Raw genomic sequence first — 20,606 nt, 5'->3', positions numbered from 1 at the left:
GAGGAGAGAGGACGGAGGGATCAAAACAGATCGAGAGGAGAGAGGTCTGAGAGTTCAAAATAGATCGAGAGGAGAGAGGACTGAAGGATCAAAACAGATCGAGAGGAGAGAGAACTGAGAGATCAAAACAGATCAAGATGAGAGAGGACTGAGAGATCAAAACAGATCGAGAGGGGAGAGGTCTGAGAGATCAAAACAGATCAAGATGAGAGAGGTCTGAGAGATCAAAACAGATCAAGATGAGAGAGGTCTGAGAGATCAAAACAGATCGAAAGGAGACAGCACTGAGAGGTCAAAACTGATCGAGAATAGCGAGGTCTGAGAGTCACAGCAGATCAAGAGGCGAGAGTCCTGAGAGTTCAAAACTGATCGAGAGGAGCCAGGATTATGATTCAAAACAGATCAAGAGGAGCAAGGTCTGAGAGTTCAAAACAGATCGAGAGGAGTGAGGTCTGAAAGATCAAAACAGATGGAGAGGAAAGAGGACTGAGAGATCAAAATAGATCGAAAGGAGAGAGGTCTGAGAGATCAAAACAGATCGAGTGGAGAGAGGTCTGAGAGATCAATACAGATCAAGAGGTGAGAGGTCAGAGAGTTCAAAACAAATCAAGAGAAGAGAGGTCAGAGAGTTCAAAACAAATCACGAGGAGAGAGGTCTGAGAGGTCAAAACAGATCGAGAGGAGAGAGTTCTGAGTACTCAAAACAGATCGGGAGGCGAGAGGACTAAGATTCAACACAGATCGAGCGGAGCAAGGTCTGAGAGATCAAAACAGATCGAGAGGAGAGAGTACTGAGAGTTCAACACAGATCGAGCGGAGGGAGGTCTGGGAGATCAAAAAAGATCGAGAAGAGAGAGGTTTGAGAAGTCAAAGCAGATCGAGAGGAGAGAGGACTGAAAGATCAAAACAGATTGAAAGGAGAGAGGACTGAAAGATCAATACAGATTTGAGGAGATAGCACTGAGAATTCAAAACAAATCGAGAATAGTGAGGTCTGAGAGTTCAAAACAGATCGAGAGGATAGAGGTCTGAGAGTCACAACAGATCAAGGGGAGAGAGTACTGACAGTTCAAAACAGATCGAGAGGAGACAGGACTAAGATTCAAAACAGATTGAGAGGAGCAAGATCTGAGGGATCAAAACAGATCGAGAGGAGACAGCACTGACAGGTCAAAACAGATCAAGAGGAGAGAGGTCAGAGAGTTCAAAACAGATCGGGTGGAGTGAGGTCTGAGAGATCAAAAACAGATCAAGAGAAGAGAGGTCAGAGAGTTCAAAAACAGATCGAGAGGAGAGAGGACTAAGATTCGAAACAGATTGAGAGGAGCATGGTCTGAGAGATCAAAACAGATCGAGAGGAGACAGCATTAAGAGGTCAAAACAGATCGAGAGGAGCAAGGTCTGACAGTTCAAAACAGATCGAGAGGAGAGAGGACTGAGAGGTCAAAACAGATCGAGAGGAGAGAGGACTGAGAGATCAAAAACAGATCGAGAGGAGACAGCATTAAGAGGTCAAAACAGATCGAGAGGAGCAAGGTCTGACAGTTCAAAACAGATCGAGAGGAGAGTGGTTTGGGTAATCAAAGCAGATCGAGAGGAGAGAGGACTGAGAGATCAAAAACAGATCGAGAAGAGAGATGACTGAAAGATCAATACAGATCGAGAGGAGAGAGGTCTGACAGTTCAAAACAGATCGAGAGGAGAGAGGACTGAGAGATCAAAACAGATCGAGAGGAGAGAGGACTGAGAGATCAAAACAGATCGAGAGGAGAGAGGTCTGAGAGGTCAAAACAGATCGAGAGGAGAGAGGTCTGAGAGATCAAAACAGATCGAGAGGAGACAGCACTGTCAAGTCAAAACAGATCGAGAGGAGCAAGGTCTGAGAGTTCAAAACAGATCAAGCGAAGAGAGGTCTGAGAGATCAAAACAGATCGAGAGGAGAGACGTCTGAGAGGTTGAAACAGATCGAGAGAAGAGAGGACTGAGAGTTCAAAACAGATCAAGCGAAGAGAGGACTGTGAGATCAAAACAGATCGAGAGGAGAGAGGTCTAAGAGCCCTTACTAAATCGAGAGGAGAGAGGACTGAAAGATCAAAGCAGATCGAGAGTTGAGAGGTCTGAGATTTCAAAACGGGTTGAGAACAGTGAAGTCAGAGTTTGAAACAGATCGAGAGGAGAGAGGTCTGAGCGATGAAAATAAAATGAGAGAAGAGAGGACTGAGCGTCCAAAACAGATCGAGAGGAGGGAGGTCTGAGCGATGAAAATAAAACGAGAGAAGAGAGGACTGAGCATCCAAAACAGATCGAGAGGAGGGAGGTCTGAGAGTTGAAAACAGATCGAGAGGAGCAAGGTCTGAGAGGGCAAAACAGATCGAGAGGAGAGAGGACTAAGAGTCAAAACAGATCGAGAGGAGAAAGGTCTGAAAGATCAAAACAGATCGAGAGGGGAGAGGTCTGAGAGATCAAAACAGATCGAGAGGGGAGAGGTCTGAGAGGTCGAAACAGATCGAGAAGAGAGATGACTGAGAGGTCAAAACAGATCAAGAGGAGAAAGGTCTGAGAGATCAAAACAGATCGAGAGGAGAGAGGACTGAGAGGTCAAATCAGATCAAGAATAGCGAGGTCTGAGAGTTCAAAACAGATCGAGAGGTGAGAGGACAAAGAGTCAAAACAGATCGAGCGGAGCAACGTCTGAGAAATCAAAACAGATCGAGAGGAGACAGCACCGAGAGGTCAAAACAGATCGAGAATAGCGAGGTCTGAGAGTCACAACAGATCAAGAGGCGAGAGTACTGAGTGTTCAAAACTGATCGAGAGGAGACAGGATTCTGATTCAAAACAGATCAAGGGGAGAGAGGTCTGAGAGTTCAAAACAGATCGAGAGGAGAGAGGATTGAGAGATCAAAAACAGATCGAAAGGAGAGAGTGTGGTGAACCACTGTAACTACATGTGTATGCCTGGACACACCCATGCTGCACCTGGCCCGGGGCTCCTCCCTTTCCACCTGAGACTCCTCCCTTTCCACCAGAGCGAGGTATAAAGGTGATGGTTCCTCCTCCTCGCCTCAGTCTGGGCCAGGTCAGCTACAAGGGTGTGCTCCTGTTCTTTGCAAATAAAAGCCTGTTAATTCACTCACTCACTGGAGTCCTCGTATCGTGATTGATAGTGCATCAATTTTATTCGCAAAGTAAAAAAAAACAGAATGGAGCAACTTCTAAAGCCCGATACTTTAAACCTGGATCCGCAAGCTGTGGGAGCCGCCAACAGCTTCAATCACTGGCTGAAGTGCTTCGAAGCCTTCCTCGGACCCTCCACTGTCGTCCGGTCCGATGCAGACAAGCTGCAACGCCCGGGTAAGCGACGCAGTTTATGCCACCATCTGTGATGCAGAGACGTACGTGGACACGCTAGCGCTCCTAAAGAGCCAATACAGCCAACAGACAAACGAAGTCTATGCCAGGCACCTTCTGGCTACCTGAAAACAGCGGCCGGGAGAATCAAACGCATAGTTTCTCCGCGAACTATGTGCGCTCGGCAGGGCCTGTAACTGCAAGGCTGTATCCGCTGCGCAGTATACGGAGGACTTAATCCGCGATGCCTACGTTACGGGCATCGCATCCAACTATATTCGGCAGCGCCTGCTAGAACAAGGTGGGCTAGATCTATCAAAAACTGTGGCACTCGCTGAATCCCTAGAAGTGGCATCCCGTAACCTCGAGGCGTACGCGCCCGATCACGCGACATCGTGAGCCTCACGGCCACTACCACCCCAGTACCTAGGAGGGCCACAGACTTATGCCACACAGCGCCCCACCAACTACTCGACTGCTGCGGCTGTTGCAGGCCCAAAGTGCTATTTTTGCGGTCTGGGGAAGCACCCCCGACAACGCTGCCCGGCAAGGGAGGTGTTCTGCTCTGGGTGCGGAAAGAAAGGCCACTACGCGAAAGTCTGCAGGGCAAAGTTGGCCTCGAAACCAAATAGCGCAGCGTACGACCCGAGGGAACCGAAAATCCGAACGCCATCAGCCGCGTGTGACTCAGCTCGCCTGAGCCCCCGGAGTCACCATGCAGGACCCGACCAGAAGGGACGACGGCGGACTCGAGCGGTTCCACCCTGCCACCGGCAGCAACACCTCAACTGGTACTGCGGCGGTCACAGCGACTGATCAAACCGCCCGACAGGCTGAACCTGTGAAGGGACGACGCCTTACATCAGTTTCGTGACTCTTGTGTATATATATATATCTTCATACCTCTGTACATATTGTTCCACCCACCCCCGCCGGACTCTTTTTTTAAAGGAGGGGTGAATGTGGTGAACCACTGTAACTACATGTGTATGCCTGGACACACCCATGCTGCACCTGGCCCGAGACTCCTCCCTTTCCACCTGAGACACCTCCCTTTCCACCAGAGCGAGGTATAAAGGTGATGGTTCCTCCTCCTCGCCTCAGTCTGGGCCAGGTCAGCTACAAGGGTGTGCTCCTGTTCTTTGCGAATAAAAGCCTGTTAATTCACTCACTCACTGGAGTCCTCGTATCGTGATTGATAGTGCATCAGAGAGGACTGAGAGATCAAAAACAGATCGAGAGGAGAGAGAGGACTGAGAGATCAAAACAGATCGAGAGGAGTGAGGTCTGAGAGGTCAAAACAGATCGAGAGGAGCAAGGTCTGAGAGATCAAAAACAGATCGAGAGGAGAGAGGTCTGAGAGATCAAAACAGATTGAGAGGAGAGAGGACTGAGAGGTCAAAACAGATCGAGAGGAGCAAGGCCTGAGAGATCAAAAACAGATCGAGAGGAGAGAGGTCTGAGAGATCAAAACAGATCGAGAGGAGAGAGGTCTGACAGATCAAAACAGATCGAGAGGAGAGAGGTCTGAGAGATCAAAACAGATCGAGAGGAGAGAGGTCTGAGAGATCAAAACAGATCGAGAGGAGAGAGGACTGAGAGGTCAAAACAGATTGAGAGGAGTCATGTCAGAGACTTCAAAACAGATCGAGCCGGGAGAGGTCTGAGAGATCAATACAGATCAAGAGGAGAGAGTACTGAGAGGTCAAAATGGATCAAGAGAAGAGAGGTCTGAGAGATCAAAACAGATCGAGAGGAGAGAGTTCTGAGAGATCAAAACAGATCGCGAGGAGTGAGGACTAAGATTCAAAACAGATCGAGAGGAGAGAGGATTAAGATTCAAAACAGATTGAGAGGAGCATGGTCTGAGAGATCAAAACAGATCAAGAGGAGACAGCACTGATAGGTCAAAACAGATCGAGAAGAGCAAGGTCTGACAGTTCAAAACGGATCGCGAGGAGAGAGTTCTAAGAGTGCAAAAACAGATCGAGAGGAGAAAGGACTAAGATTCAAAACAGATTGAGAGGAGCATGGTCTGAGAGATCAAAACAGATCGGGAGGAACAGCATTAAGAGGTCAAAACAGATCGCGATGAGCAAGGACTTTCAGTTCAAAACAGATCGAGAAGAGAGGTTTGAGAAATCAAAGCAGATCGGGAGGAGAGAGGACTGAGAGATCAAAAACAGATCGAGAAGAGAGATGACTGAAAGATCAATGCAGATTGAAAGGAAAGAGGTCTGACAGTTCAAAACAGATCGAGAGGAGAGAGGACTGAGAGATCAAAACAGATCGAGAGGAGAGAGGTCCGAGAGGTCAAAACAGATCGAGAGAAGATAGGTCTGAGAGATCAAAACAGATCGAGAGGAGAGAGGTCCGAGAGGTCAAAACAGATCGAGAGAAGATAGGTCTGAGAGTTCAAAACAGATCGAGAGGAGATAGGTCTGAGAGATCAAAACAGATCGAGAGGAGAGAGGTCCGAGAGGTCAAAACAGATCGAGAGAAGATAGGTCTGAGAGTTCAAAACAGATCGAGAGGAGAGAAGTCCGAGAGGTCAAAACAGATCGAGAATAGCGAGGTCTGAGAGTTCAAAACAGATCAAGAGAAGATAGGTCTGAGTTTCAAAACAGATCAAGAGGAGAGAGGATTCTGATTCAAAACAGATCGAGAGGAGAGAGGTCTGAGAGTTCAAAACAGATCGAGAGGACTGAGAGGTCAAAAACAGATCGAGAGGAGAGAGGACTGAGAGGTCAAAAACAGATCGAGAGGAGAGAGGACTGAGAGGTCAAAAACAGATCGAGAGGAGTGAGGTCTGAGAGTTCAAAACAGATCGAGAGGAGCGAGGAGTGAGAGGTCAAAACAGATCGAGAGGAGCACAGTCTAAGAGATCAAAACAGATCGAGAGGAGAGAGGACTAAGAGTCAAAACAGATTGAGTGGAGCAAGGCCTGAGAGTTCAAAAACAGATCGAGGAGGAGACAGCACTGAGAGGTCAAAACAGATTGAGAGGAGCAACGTCAGAGACTTCAAAACAGATCGAGATGAGAGACGTCTGAGTGATCAATACAGATCAAGAGGAGAGAGTTCTGACAGTTCAAAAACAGATCGAGAGGAGAGAGGACTAAGATTCAAAACTGATTGAGAGGAGAGAGGACTAAGATTCAAAACAGATGGAGAGGAGCATGGTCTGAGAGATCAAAACAGATTGAGAGGAGACAGCATTAAGAGGTCAAAACAGATCGAGAGGAGCAAGGTCTGACAGTTCAAAACAGATCGAGAGGACTGAGAGGTCAAAACAGATCGAGAGGAGAGAGTTCTGAGAGATCGAAACAGATCGAGAGGAGAGAGGACTAAGATTCAAAAGAGATCGAGAGAAGAGAGGACTAAGATTCAAAACAGATTGAGAGGAGCATGGTCTGAGAGATCAAAACAGATTGAGAGGAGACAGCATTGGGGTCAAAACAGATCGGGAGGAGCAAGGTCGGACAGTTCAAAACAGATCGAGAGGAGAGAGGTCTAAGAGCTGAAAATAAATTGAGAGAAGAGAGGACTGAGCGTCCAAAACAGATCGAGAGGAGAGAGGTCTGAGAGTTGAAAACAAATCGAGAGGATAGTGGGCTGAGAGTTCAAAACAGATTGAGAGGAGAGAGGACTCAGGGATCAAAACAGATCGAGTGGACAGAGGTCTGAGAGATCAAAACAGATCGAGAGGATCAACGTCCGAGAGTTCAAAACAGACCAAATGGAGAGAGGTCTGAGAGTTGAAAACAGATCGAGAGGAGTGAGGTCTCTGAGATCAAAGCAGATTGAGAGGAGAGAGGTTTGAGAAATCAAAACAGATCGAGAGGAAAGAGTTCTGAAGGATCAAAACAGATCGAGAGGAGAGAGGTCTGAGAGGTCAAAACAGATCGAGAGTTGAGAGGTCTGAGAGATCAAAACAGATCAAGAGGACAAACGTTTGAGAGTTCAAAACAGATCGAGAGGAGAGAGGTCTGAGAGGTCAAAACAGATCGAGAGGAGAGAGGTCTGACAGATCAAAACAGATCGAGAGGAGAGAGGTCTGAGAGGTCAAAACAGATCGAGAGGAGCAAGGTCTGAGAGATCAAAAACAGATCGAGCGGAGAGAGGTCTGAGAGATCAAAACAGATCGAGAGGAGAGAGGTCTGAGAGATCAAAACAGATCGAGAGGAGAGAGGACTAAGAATCAAAACAGATCGAGCGGAGCAAGGTCTGAGAGATCAAAACAGATCGAGAGGAGAGTGGATTGAGAGGTCAAAACAGATTGAGAGGAGCCATGTCAGAGACTTCAAAACAGATCGAGCCGAGAGAGGTCTGAGAGATCAATACAGATCAAGAGGAGAGAGTACTGAGAGGTCAAAACGGATCAAGAGAAGAGAGGTCAGAGAGTTCAAAACAGATCGAAAGGAGAGAGTCCTGAGAGATCAAAACAGATCGAGAGGAGAGAGTTCTGAGAGGTCAAAACAGATCGCGAGGAGTGAGGACTAAGATTCAAAACAGATCGAGAGGAAAGAGGATTAAGATTCAAAACAGATTGAGAGGAGCATGGTCTGAGAGATCAAAACAGATCAAGAGGAGACAGCACTGATAGGTCAAAACAGATCGAGAGGAGCAAGGTCTGACAGTTCAAAACGGATCGAGAGGAGAGAGGTCAGAGAGTTTGAAACAGATCGAGAGGAGAGAGGTCTGAGAGATCAAAACAGATTGAGAGGAGAGAGTTCTGAGAGTTCAAAAACAGATTGAGAGGAGAGAGGACTAAGATTCAAAACAGATGGAGAGGAGCATGGTCTGAGAGATCAAAACAGATTGAAGGGAAATCGCATTAAGAGGTCAAAACAGATCGCGAGGAGCAAGGTCTGACAGTTCAAAACAGATCGAGAGGAGAGAGGACTGAGAGGTCAAAACAGATCGAGAGGAGAGAAGTCTGAGAGGTCAAAACAGATCGAGAGGAGAGAGTTCTGAGAGATCAAAACAGATCGAGAGGAGAGAGGACTAAGATTCAAAAGAGATCGAGAGGAGCAACGTCCGAGAGTTCAAAACAGACCAAATGGAGAGAGGTCTGAGAGTTGAAAACAGATCGAGAGGAGTGAGGTCTCTGAGATCAAAGCAGATTGAGAGGAGAGAGGTTTGAGAAATCAAAACAGATCGAGAGGAAAGAGTTCTGAAGGATCAAAACAGATCGAGAGGAGAGAGGTCTGAGAGATCAAAACAGATCAAGAGGACCAACGTTTGAGAGTTCAAAACAGATCGAGAGGAGAGAGGTCTGAGAGATCAAACCAGATCGAGAGAAGAGAAGTCCGAGAGGTCAAAACAGATCGAGAGGAGAGAGGTCTGAGAGATCAAACCAGATCGAGAGAAGAGAAGTCCGAGAGGTCAAAACAGATCGAGAGGAGAGAGGACTGCGAGTTCAAAACAGAGCGAGAGGAGAGAAGTCCGAGAGATCAAAGCAGATTGAGAGGAGAGAGGTTTGAGAAATCAAAACAGATCGAGAGGAAAGAGGTCTGAAAGATCAAAACAGATCGAGAGGAGAGAGGACTGAGAGGTCAAAACAGATCGAGAGGAGAGAGGACTGAGAGGTCAAAACAGATCAAGAGGAGAGAGGTCTGAGAGGTCAAAACAGATCAAGAGGAGAGAGGACTGAGAGGACAAAACTGATCGAGAGGAGTGAGGTCTGAGAGGTTGAAACACATCGAGAGGAGAGAGTTCTGAGAGTTCAAAACAGATCGAGAGGAGAGAGGGTTAAGATTCAAAGCAGATCGAGAGGAGCAACGTCCGAGAGATCAAAACAGATCATGGAGGAGACAGCACTGAGAGGTCAAAACAGATCAAGAGGAGCAACGTTTGAGAGTTCAAAACAGATCGGGAGGAGAGAGGTCTGAGAGATCAAAGCAGGTCGAGAGGAGAGAGGTCTGAAAGATCAAAACAAAACAAATCAAGAGGAGAGTGGTCTGAGAAATCAAAAACAGAATAAAGTGTCAGCAGTCTATAAGTTCAGACGGTCAGGGGGACCGCACCGTCGTTGTGACCTCCTCAATACCGGCGGTGACACCGGAGTAGGCACTTGCGGTGGCGTTCTCCCCAAGGCGGCGTCCAGCTGTTCTTCCACGGACACACAGGCCGGTTGACCCTGAGGTGACGGTAGTCCATGGGATCCTGACACGCCCTGCGGTGGCGACCATCTTCTGGGCTCAGGCAAGCTGGATATTCATCATAGATTTGTCAAGTCTATGAGGCTTGGCCTGGTCCAGGATGATCGACGCCACCGTTGGTTCATGAGCGCCACTGCAGGCAGCTGAAATCGATGAGGAGGACCCCTGCTGGTCGTTCGTGGTCAGTGTCGACCAACATGGCCGCTCCCATGAGTCGCACGTGGGTGAGGGCGCCAAACTCAGCGACCCCTGGTGGTCATACTCCTCCGACTCCGTCGACCATAATGGCGTCGTCCTGGTCTCGCACGTGGACGAACCCCGCGATGACTTTGACGACGAAGACCCGAGCTCTGAAGAATCGCAGGCCGCACTGCCGTTCCTGGGTTTAGATCGGCACACTTTTGAATAGTGCCCTTTTTAACGGCATGCGTTGCACAACACAGCTTTAGCGGGACACCGTTGCCAAGTATGCTTCGCTCCCCCACAGAAATAGAACCGCGGGCCGCCCGGGGCTGCTGCCGTCGTCTGGCCCGAGTGTGAGCACGCCATTACGCAGCATTTCGAACCCAAGGGACGAGGAGGGATTGGCGACTGCTCCTGCCACGTTGTCTCCACATGGTCCTCCGGATATAATACTAAACTTTTGGAGGCCGTCTCGAGCATCTCTGCTAGCTCGATGGCCTGGGTAAGGTTAAGGTTACCCTTCTCCAACTGTTTAAGTCGAATGTACGACGATCCGACCCCGGCCACAAACGCATCTCGGGCGAGGTCGTACATGCTCTGCTCAGCTGACACAGCTTTGCAGTTACAGCCCCTGGCTCGCTGTAGGAGCTCGTTCGCATATTCCTCCATCGTTTCGCCAGACTGCCGTCGTCGAGTGGCTAGGAGGTAACGAGCGTGTATCTCATTGGGTGGTTTGATATAGCGCTTCTTCAGAAGCTCGAGGGCCTTAGTATAATCAGTGGCCGCACGGATCGCGAGGTAGACAGTGTCACTTACCCTCGCATGGAGGACCCGGAGTCTGTCATCATCTGTGGTGACCGCTGCGGAGGCTGCCAGGTAGTCTTCGAAACACTTCAGCCAGTGGTCGAAGGTGTTAGAAGCGCCCACCGCATGTGGATCTAGCGTAAGGCGTTCCGGCTTCAGAATTTGCTCCATACTCTCTCTCTTTTTTTTTCTCTTCGACGAGAGTTTAACGACAGTAAATAAAATTGATGCGCTACTCAAACACGAGGCCTGAAGCTCAGTAAATGAAAGGCTTTTATTTACTGTAATGAAGCTGCCAGAACTTATATACACTATCCCAGACTGAAGGGGTCCCGGCCAGAGCAGGGACTCTTATACCTCTCCCAGGAGGCGGAGCCCGACTGGGATGTACCACAACACTACAGTACAAAGGTGTAACAACCCCACCCTAACCCCAACAACAACAATAGCACAACCCAACAGTAACATATGTACATCCTTGTAGTACTGGCCAGCCCCTAGCTCAGTACTATCCAGTGGGAACCAACGATGGTTCACCACAGTCTGAGAGATCAAAACAGATCGAGGGGAGCGAGGTCTGAGAGTCCAAAACAGATCGAGAGGAGAGAGGTCTGAAAGATCAAAACAGATCGAGAGGAGAGAGGTCTGAGAGATCAAAACAGATCGAGCGGAGCAAGGTCTGAGAGATCAAAACGGATCGAGAGGAGCAAGGTCTGAGAGATCAAAACGGATCGAGAGGGAGAGCTCTCATCTTGGCACATGGCATCCATGGCACATGCAGCACACCAGGATGATAGGGAGTGGGATAGCTTGATCTTGGTTTCAGATAAAGCTCAGCACAACATCGTGGGCTGAAGGGCCTGTTCTGTGCTGTACTGTTCTATGTTCTATAGGGGACAGCACTGAGAGGTCAAAACAGATCGAGAGGAGAGAGGTCTGAGGGATCAAAGCAGATCGTGAAGAGTGAGGTCTGAGAGTTCAAAACAGATCGAGTGGAGAGAGGCCTGAGAGTTCAAACGGGTCGAGAGGAGAGAGGATTGAGAGATGAAAACAGATCGAGAGTAAAGAGGTTTGAGAGTTCAAAACAGATCAAGAGGAGAGCGGTCTGAGGGATCAAAACAGACCGAGAGGAGAGAGGTCTGAGAGTTCAAAACAGATCGAGTGGAGAGAGGCCTGAGTGTTCAAATGGGTCGAGAGGAGAGAGGATTGAGAGATGAAAACAGATCGAGAGTAGAGAGGACTGAGAATTCAAAACAGGTCGAGAGGAGAGAGGTCTGAGAGGTCAAAACAGATCGAAACAGATCGGCACGGTAGCACAGTGGTTAGCACTGCTGCTTCACAGCTCCAGGGTCCCGGGTTCGATTCCCGGCTCGGGTCACTGTCTGTGTGGAGTTTGCACATTCTCCTCGTGTCTGCGTGGGTTTCCTCCGGGTGCTCCGGTTTCCTCCCACAGTCCAAAGATGTGCGGGTTAGGTTGATTAGCCAGGTTAAAAATTGCCCCTTAGAGTCCTGAGATGCGTAGGTTAGAGGGATTAGCGGGTAAAATATGTGGGGGTAGGGCCTGGGTGGGATTGTGGTCGGTGCAGACTCGATGGGCCGAATGGCCTCCTTCTGCACTGTAGGGATTCTATGAGATCGAGAGGAGCAAGATCTGAGAGATCAAAATAGATCGAGTGGGGAGAGGACTGAGAGATCAAAACAGATCGAGTGGGAGAGGTCTGAGAGATCAAAACAGATCAAGAGGAAAGAAGTTTGAGGTCAAAACAGATTGAGAGGAGAGAGGTCTGAGAGATCAAAAAAGTTTGGGAGGAGTGAGGTCTGAATCTAAAACAGATCGAGAGGAGAGAGGTTTGAGTCTGCAACAAAGTGAGGGGAGAGAGGCATGAGAGTTGAAATTTCTTTGGACTCTGGAATGGTTCCTACAGATTTGATGGTAGCTAATGTAAGCTCGGAGAGAGAAATCAGGTGCCTTTAAGAACTGTATTTGATATCATGTTTCCAGTGAAGTTGTTGTTTGTAATTCAGCTCTGTTTCATGATTCTGATTTGTCTACAACTAGTGACATTGCTGAAAGTTAATTGCTCCTAATTGTTTTCATCTAATCTAATTCATGCTAATATTATGTTAGGATTGTCCCCTGGCATTTCCAGAGTAGGGAGTTATTGGGTCAATTGACAAAAAGAAAATCATGAGTGGTTGGAGCTAGGATTACAGACAAAAAACATGCAGTTACAGTTTGAATTTGAAAAGAGCAATAGCTCCTTCTCTCTCTCTCTCTTTCTCTCCCAGTGGAGTTCTGCTGTTTGAAGACAGGTTTTCCTGTTGTCTGAGAGTCAGAAGTGGGTGTCTCTCTGTATCTCTGTCGAGATGGGTTAAAGGTTGTAAGATCACTGTCAGTGTGGGTTTGCACATTCTTCCCGTGTCTCCGTGGCTTTCCTCTGGATGCTCCGGTTTCCTCCCACAGTCCAAAGATAAGCTGGTCAGGTGGTTTGGCCATGCTAAATTGCCTTTAGTGTCAGGGGATTAGCAAGGGTTACGGGGATAGAGCCTGGGTGGGATTGTTGTTAGTGCAGGCTTGATGGGCCGAATGGCCTCCTCCTGCACTGTAGGGATTCTATGATTCTATGATCCTATGCCCCTGCCGTTAGTTTAAACCCTCCCCAACAGCAGCAGCAAGCCTCCCTGTAAGGACGCTGGTCCCATTTCAGTTCAGGTGCAACCTGAAAATGGAAGGCGTGCCAATCAAGTGGGCTACTTTATCCTGGATGGGGTCAAGCATCTTGCTTATTGTTGGATTGCAATCATCCAGGAAAGTGGGGAATTTTATAATATGCTTCTGACCTGTACCTTGCAGATGGTGGACAGGCTTTAGGGAGTCAGGAAGTGAGTTATTTGTCACAGGATTCTGAGCATCTGGTCTTTTCTTTTTGCTGCAGTATTTATATGGAAGGTCCAGTGCAGTTTCTAGTCAATGATAACCTCCAAGATATTGTTATTGGGGCATTTAGCGCTAGTGCCATTGAATGTCAAGAGGCAATGGTTAGATTCTCTCTCGTTTGAGATGGTCATTGCCTGGCACTTGTTTCGCGGAATGTTTCTTGCCATATATCAGCCCAAACCTGAATATTGTCCAGGGCTAGCTGCATTTGGAGATGACTTCTTCATTATCTGATGAGTTACAAATGGTGCTAAACATTGCGCAGTCATCAGCGAACATCCCAATTCTGACCTCATGATTATTTCAAATGGTTGGTTATTAATGAATTCAAAGAAAGATAAAGAAAGTACAAGAATAGAAATATGATTGTACAAAAAGTAAGTAAATACCTCTCCAGAAGAGAGTACGTTGTTGAGATACTCAAGAAAGGACTCTTCCTTTATTTCATTATCAGTGAATATGAAAGTGATTCCTTTTCCCTCAGCCCCAGCTGTCCTGTACAATATCTTCAAGTCATCCATCAAATTGCCAACATTGTACGCTCTGAAAAAAATACAATAAAATTACCTTTAATTTACAACAACAACTTACAGAAATGCATAGTTTGAACATACTAAAACATCTAAAGATTCTTCACAGCCAAAGGAGATAAGATTGGGATACCTGCTCAAACCTTTGGTGAAAAGAGTTTTGGTGGAGAGGTAAAGGGAATTAAGAAGGGAATTCCAGAGCATTTAGCCAAGATTAATTGTTAGGAGAATGAACCACTTGAGACTAATCCAGCAACATTGTGGCTTGCTGCAATTTTCCTTATTTCAAATATCAGAAACTGCCTAGGTCGAAGGAGCAGATTGGAAATTTGATCCAGGGAAGCAGGGACAAGAGCCTAAGGAGGAGGACCACACCAAGGACAAATCTTTGTTACCTAACAACTAAAGGACTGACAATGTCAACTTGAATTTCATAAAAATGAACCCCAGTGGACTACAACCTCAGTTCGGTTTTGACAGAACAATTACCTCATCTCAGGAATCACCAATATTCAGTAATGATCTCAGTAATTCCATTTGCAAAACTTACAAATTAATATAATTATACCATCCAACTTGCAACAGATATGAACTAGTATCTTCAATATCATCGGTTTATTATGGGTGTGATATTGGACTAAATATTACCCATTTTTGGAAGCTGAAATGCCCTTAGTGTTCAGAGGTCTGTTGTTGATATATGGTGTGGAGATGCCGGCGTTGGACTGGGGTGAACACAGTAAAAGGTCTCACAACACCAGGTTAAATTCCAACAGGTTTATTTGGTAGCAAACACCATAAGCTTTTGGAGCGCTGCTTCTTCGTCAGATGGAGTGGAAATGTGCTCTCAAACAGTGCACAGAGACACAAAATCAAGTTACAGAATACTGATTAGAATGCAAATCCCTACAGCCAGCCAGGTCTTAAAGATACAGACAATGTGGGTGGAGGGAGCATTAAGCACAGGTTAAAGAGATGTGTATTGTCTCCAGGCAGGACAGCCTGCAAGTCCAGGAGGCAAGCTGTGGGGGTTACTGATAATGTGACATAAATCCAACATCCCGGTTTAGGCCGTCCTCATATGTGCGGAACTTGGCTATCAGTTTCTGCTCAGCGACTCTGCGCTGTCGTGTGTCGTGAAGGCCGCCTTGGAGAACGCTTACCTGAAGATCCGAGGCTGAATGCCCGTGACTGCTGAAGTGCTCCCCCACAGGAAGAGAACAGTCTTGCATTGTCTGTATCTTTAAGACCTGGCTGGTTGTAGGGATTCGCATTCTAATCAGTATTCTGTAACTTGATTTTGTGTCTCTGTGCACTGTTTGAGAGCACATTTCCACTCCATCTGACGAAGGAGCAGCGCTCCGAAAGCTTACGGTGTTTGCTACCAAATAAACCTGTTGGACTTTAACCTGGTGTTGTGAGACTTCTTACTGTGTTGCTACATGGGCCAGAATTTTACTGCCCCGCTTGTTACAGGAATTGAAGCAGGCGATGGGCGGACAATAGGAAGGTCCTTTGACCTTGGGGGGATTTACAGCTATGGGATAAGCGAGGCCGTAAAATCCCACCAATGATGTCTGCCTGTAAGGCATCTTTGAGTTCCTGGAGTCTACAAGGGGATAGCACTCTGTGGTCATGATATCTATGTCTTCCTCATGATGCATCCAGTGTCTCATGGCTAGGAAGGCTCTGGAAAGGGCATCAACCAAGTACAGCTCCATGCCACTTTTGTAAATGACACTGATTGTAACATGGAAACTTTGGCATCATGTGTTGAAGCCATGCAGACACAGTGTGAAGAGGCATTTTTTTTAAAGATAGTTATGAGTGGCTGGTGATCTGTTTCAACAGTTGCAGGATGACCACATGTGAATTCATGACATTTTGAGAGGTGAAGACAAGAGTGAGGAGTTCCTTTTCGATCTGTGTAGAATGAGTCTCAGGGCCCAATTTTACCATCAAGTTGTGCCCATTTTCAGGCACGAAAACTTGATGAAGTCGGGCGTGAGGTGATCTGCGTCTGCCTCCGTGTGGTTCCCCCTTTACCAAGGCCCCAAAATGCCCGTGATCAGGACCACGCCCGAAATGGGCGCAACGGCCATTTAAATACATTTGCTGCATTTAAATTGACTTAATGGCCTGCACGCTGAACCTTATTGGCACTTCCCCCTTTACCATCGCGTTCGCCCATCCAGAATCGGCGCAAAACAGACTTGTCCTACAAAACTCCGATTTGGATGCTCCAGTTAGTGAGGAGGTAAGTGTTGAGCATCCAACGGCTCTCTGCTTCAGATCGGTGGCGGGGGGGGGGGGGGGGGGGGGGGGGGGGCGGGGGGGGGGGTCCGCTGCCACTCTGCCTGAGATCAGTGAGGGGGGGTCTGCTGCCACTCTGCCTGAGATCAGTAAGGGGGAGGGGGGGACCACTGCCACTCTGCCTGAGATCAGTGAAGGGGAAGGCGGGGGGGTACGCTGCTACTCTGGCTGAGATCAGTGAGGGGGAATGGGGGAAGGGGCCCGCGATCGGTCTAGATGGCGGGGGGGGATAAGGGGGTCAGTAATGTTGTGGGGGTGGGGCAATGTCTGTGGGGGCCAGGGGAGGTATTATCCTGCCTGGGAGCGTGCTTCTATTTTTTTTTACTGCGCATGCGCAGTTGGAGGCGCCAATCGGAGCTGCAGGATTTTGGGCGCGTTAAGCCCCACCCACACGCTTCTGCAGCGCAATTCGGAATCGCTGATATTTTTTCAAGCAGAGTGTGTATGGGGACGCGTGAGAACGGGTCTAAAAGTCGGATCTGAAATACTCCCAGTTCCAAGTCCGCCCAGCGGTAATTGGTAAATGGTAAAATAGGGCCCTCAGTGTCTGCGAGGGCTTTTGAAGCTGGATGCACCAGGGCAATGCTGGAAGGCTTCTGTTGATATAAGTACAAGCTGATGAATAAGTTCAGTGACCTCAATATAACATGGGATAAAATTAGAAAGATCATTTGTTATACCAAGGAAGCGCTGCAATTTGTGCTTATCCAGAGAATAGCCATCTGTCGTAGAGCCATTGTCCTGTCTGGATATGGCTTCATGGAAATGCATGCATATCAGTTATAGCTGTGAGTAAGTGACCCATATAAAGAACCTGGTTGACTCTGAATCTGCATTTTGCAGGGTTAAGTTTCAACTATATGGTCCTGATTTTGTCGAGGATGAGTTGAAGACGTGCATCATGTTAGAACATAAGAACATAAGAAATAGGAGCAGGAGTAGGCCATCTAGCCCCTCGAGCCTGCCCCGCCATTCAATAAGATCATGGCTGATCTGACGTGGATCAGTACCACTTACCCGCCTGATCCCCATAACCCTTAATTCCCTTACCGATCAGGAATCCATCCATCCGCGCTTTAAACATATTCAGCGAGGTAGCCTCCACCACCTCAGTGGGCAGAGAATTCCAGAGATTCACCACCCTCTGGGAGAAGAAGCTCCTCCTCAACTCTGTCTTAAACCAACCCGCCTTTATTTTGAGGCTGCGTCCTCTAGTTTTAACTTCCTTACTAAGTGGAAAGAATCTCTCCGCCTCCACCCTATCCAGCCCCCGCATTATCTTATAAGTCTCCATAAGATCCCCCCTCATCCTTCTAAACTCCAACGAGTACAAACCCAATCTCCTCAGCCTCTCCTCATAATCCAAACCCCTCATCTCCGGTATCAACCTGGTGAACCTTCTCTGCACTCCCTCCAATGCCAATATATCCCTCCTCATATAAGGGGACCAATACTGCACACAGTATTCCAGCTGCGGCCTCACCAATGCCCTGTACAGGTGCATCAAGACATCCCTGCTTTTATATTCTATCCCCCTTGCGATATAGGCCAACATCCCATTTGCCTTCTTGATCACCTGTTGTACCTGCAGACTGGGCTTTTGCGTCTCATGCACCTCATGTTCTTACGAAGTATGATCCCAGACCAAGATGTATTCAACAATGATCTCCCATGATTGGCATACAAAGTGTTGCTCCATGCACCGCTGGAAATCCTCACTGCCAGTGGAGACTCCATGAGGCATAAGAAGAAAACAATATCTACCTACCCAAGTTTCAAAGAATGAGGGGGGATCTCATAGAAATCAATAAAATTCTAATAGGACCAGACAGGATAGATGCAGGAAGTATTCTTGATGGCAGGGAGCCTCAATATAACAGGGGTCACAGTCTAAGAATATGGGGTAAACCATTTAGGACTGAGATGAGGAGACATTTTTTCACCCAGAGAGTGGTGAGCCTGTGGAATTCGCTACCGCAGAAAGCAGTTGAAGCCAAAACATTGTATGTTTTTCAAGAAGGAGTTAGATAGCTCTTGGGATAAAGAGGGTCAAAGGATATGGGGGAAAGTAAGAACAGATTAGTGAGTTCAATGATCAGCCATGATCATAATGAATGGCAGAGCATGTTCAAAGAGCCAAATGGCCTGCTCCTTTTTCTATGTTTCTTTGTTTCTGTCATTTCTGGGGTCTGGTGTTGTAAACCATGTACCTCTGGACCAAGTTAAATGAGCTATTCCAAAGGCTGAACAGTGGTCTTACATTCTGGTCAACTCTATGAAATTTGAAACTGCCCTGTGTGCAATGGAGAGTTGCTACACAACTTTGGTGTGGATGGTTTATTTGCCATAAGCCATAAGGTCCACCTGAGTATTAAGGTCCAGTGCTGTATATGGGTCTAGTTGCTGTAGCATTAGGCTGGGCAACATGTTACAGTGTCAATCTTTACCTTCAGTCTTTGCTGTAAATCATGTTGAGGGTGGTGAAAATCTCATCCCTTTCTGTGACAGCATTGACACTCTCACAGCAGAGTATTTTTGGAGTCTCAGTGGTTTTGCTGCTTTGGTTGAGCTCCAGTTTGTTCACTTTGCTGAAACTTCTAACTTTGGAGGACTGATCTCCTTCAATGTGGCTGGAGGCAGGGAATGCTGCTCTGGGTTCAATCTGCAGCATTTTCTGAAATGATTCACCTTGCCACATTTATTGCAGCTTTAGCATATGCAAAACGTGGTGTTCTGAGAGTGATGGCCACTGCAGTTGGGGCATGGTGTGCCCTGTACTGTGAAAACTTCTGTTTCCAGCCTAAAATCGCTGCTGTTCATTTGACCTGCAGATGCTAATGGTTATTTGTAATGGTATTTTTTTCTCTTGCTGCATGTGCTTATGAACAAGTTCATTGTGTCCCAAAGGCTATTCAATCCCTGACTAACTCATCAGTAAGGACGCCAAATGTACATTTTGGCACGAAGATTTCCAGGGTCACCATATCAGATTGCATTGATTTATCTGCTGTTTATTCATTTTAGGCATTTTATTCATACGTTAGGAACAAAAGAGTTGTCAGGGAAAAAATCGGACCTCTCAGGGACAAAAGTGGGGAATTATGCTGAGACCCCAAAGAAGTAGGGGAGATCCTAAATGAATACTTTGCGTCGGTATTCACAAAGGAGAGGGATGTGTTGACTGGGAGTGTCTCGGAGGGGAGTGTTGACCCGTTGAGAAAATCTCCATTACAAGGGAGGAAGTGTTAGGTTTTTTAGGGAATATAAAGACTGACAAATCCCCAGGGCCTGATGGAATCTATCCAAGGCTGCTCAGGGAGACGAGAGATGAAATCGCTGGGCCTCTGACGCAAATCTTTGTCTCGTCACTGGACACAGGTGAGGTCCCAGAGGATTGGAGGATAGCTAATGTGGTCCCATTATTTAAGAAAGGTAGGAAGGATAACCCGGGAAATTATAGGTCGGTGAGCTTGACGTCCGTGGTAGGGAAGTTGTTGGAGAGGATTCTTAGAGATAGGATGTATGCGCATTTAGAAAGGAATAAACTCATTAATGATAGTCAGCATGGTTTTGTGAGAGGGAGGTCATGCCTCACTAACCGGGTGGAGTTTTTTGAAGAAGTTACGAGAATGGTTGACGAGGGAAGGGCCGTGGATGTCGTCTATATGGACTTTAGTAAAGCGTTTGACAAAGTCCCTCATGGTAGGTTGGTGCGAAAGGTTGGATCTCATGGGATAAAGGGGGAGGTGGCTAGATGGGTGGAGAACTGGCTTGGTCACAGAAAGAGTTTTAACAGCACCAGGTTAAAGTCCAACAGGTTTATTTGGTAGCAAATACCATTAGCTTTCGGAGCGCTGCTCCTTCGTCAGATGGAGTGGACATGTACTCTCAAACAGGGCACAGAGACACAAAATCAAGTTACAGAATACTGTTTGGAATGCGAATCCCTACAACCAACCAGATCTTAAAGATCCAGACAATGTGGGTGGAGGGAGCATTAAGCACAGGTTAAAGAGATGTATTAACAATAGGCGGCACGGTAGCACAGTGGAGGGCGGCATGGTAGCACAGTGGAGGGCGACACGGTAGCACAGTGGAGGGCGGCACGGTAGCACAGTGGTTAGCACTGCTGCTTCACAGCTCCAGGGTCCCGGGTTCGATTCCCGGCTCGGGTCACTGTATGTGTGGAGTTTGCACATTCTCCTCGTGTCTGCGTGGGTTTCCTCCGGGTGCTCCGGTTTCCTCCCACAGTCCAAAGATGTGCGGGTTAGGTTAATTGGCCAGGTTTAAAAAAGTTGCCCCATAGAGTCCTGGGATGCGTAGG

At 47.5% G+C, this 20,606-nt stretch overlaps 1 protein-coding gene across 1 annotated transcript in view; it reads right to left on the bottom strand.

The window, feature by feature from the left end:
* Nucleotides 1-20,606, bottom strand: part of LOC144493944 (dynein axonemal heavy chain 8-like) — a 1,661,706-nt gene that overhangs the window by 411,849 nt on the left and 1,229,251 nt on the right. Inside the window, exon 68 of the mRNA XM_078213521.1 lies at nucleotides 13,829-13,982. Within this exon, the coding sequence (XP_078069647.1) occupies nucleotides 13,829-13,982 (154 nt within the window). The remainder of the gene's footprint in view (nucleotides 1-13,828; nucleotides 13,983-20,606) is intronic.

This window comes from Mustelus asterias, chromosome 5, assembly GCF_964213995.1.
Source record: "Mustelus asterias chromosome 5, sMusAst1.hap1.1, whole genome shotgun sequence".
Lineage (NCBI taxonomy): Eukaryota > Metazoa > Chordata > Chondrichthyes > Carcharhiniformes > Triakidae > Mustelus > Mustelus asterias.
Note: the sequence above shows the minus strand (reverse complement) of the source record. Positions and strands in the feature narration are given on the sequence as shown.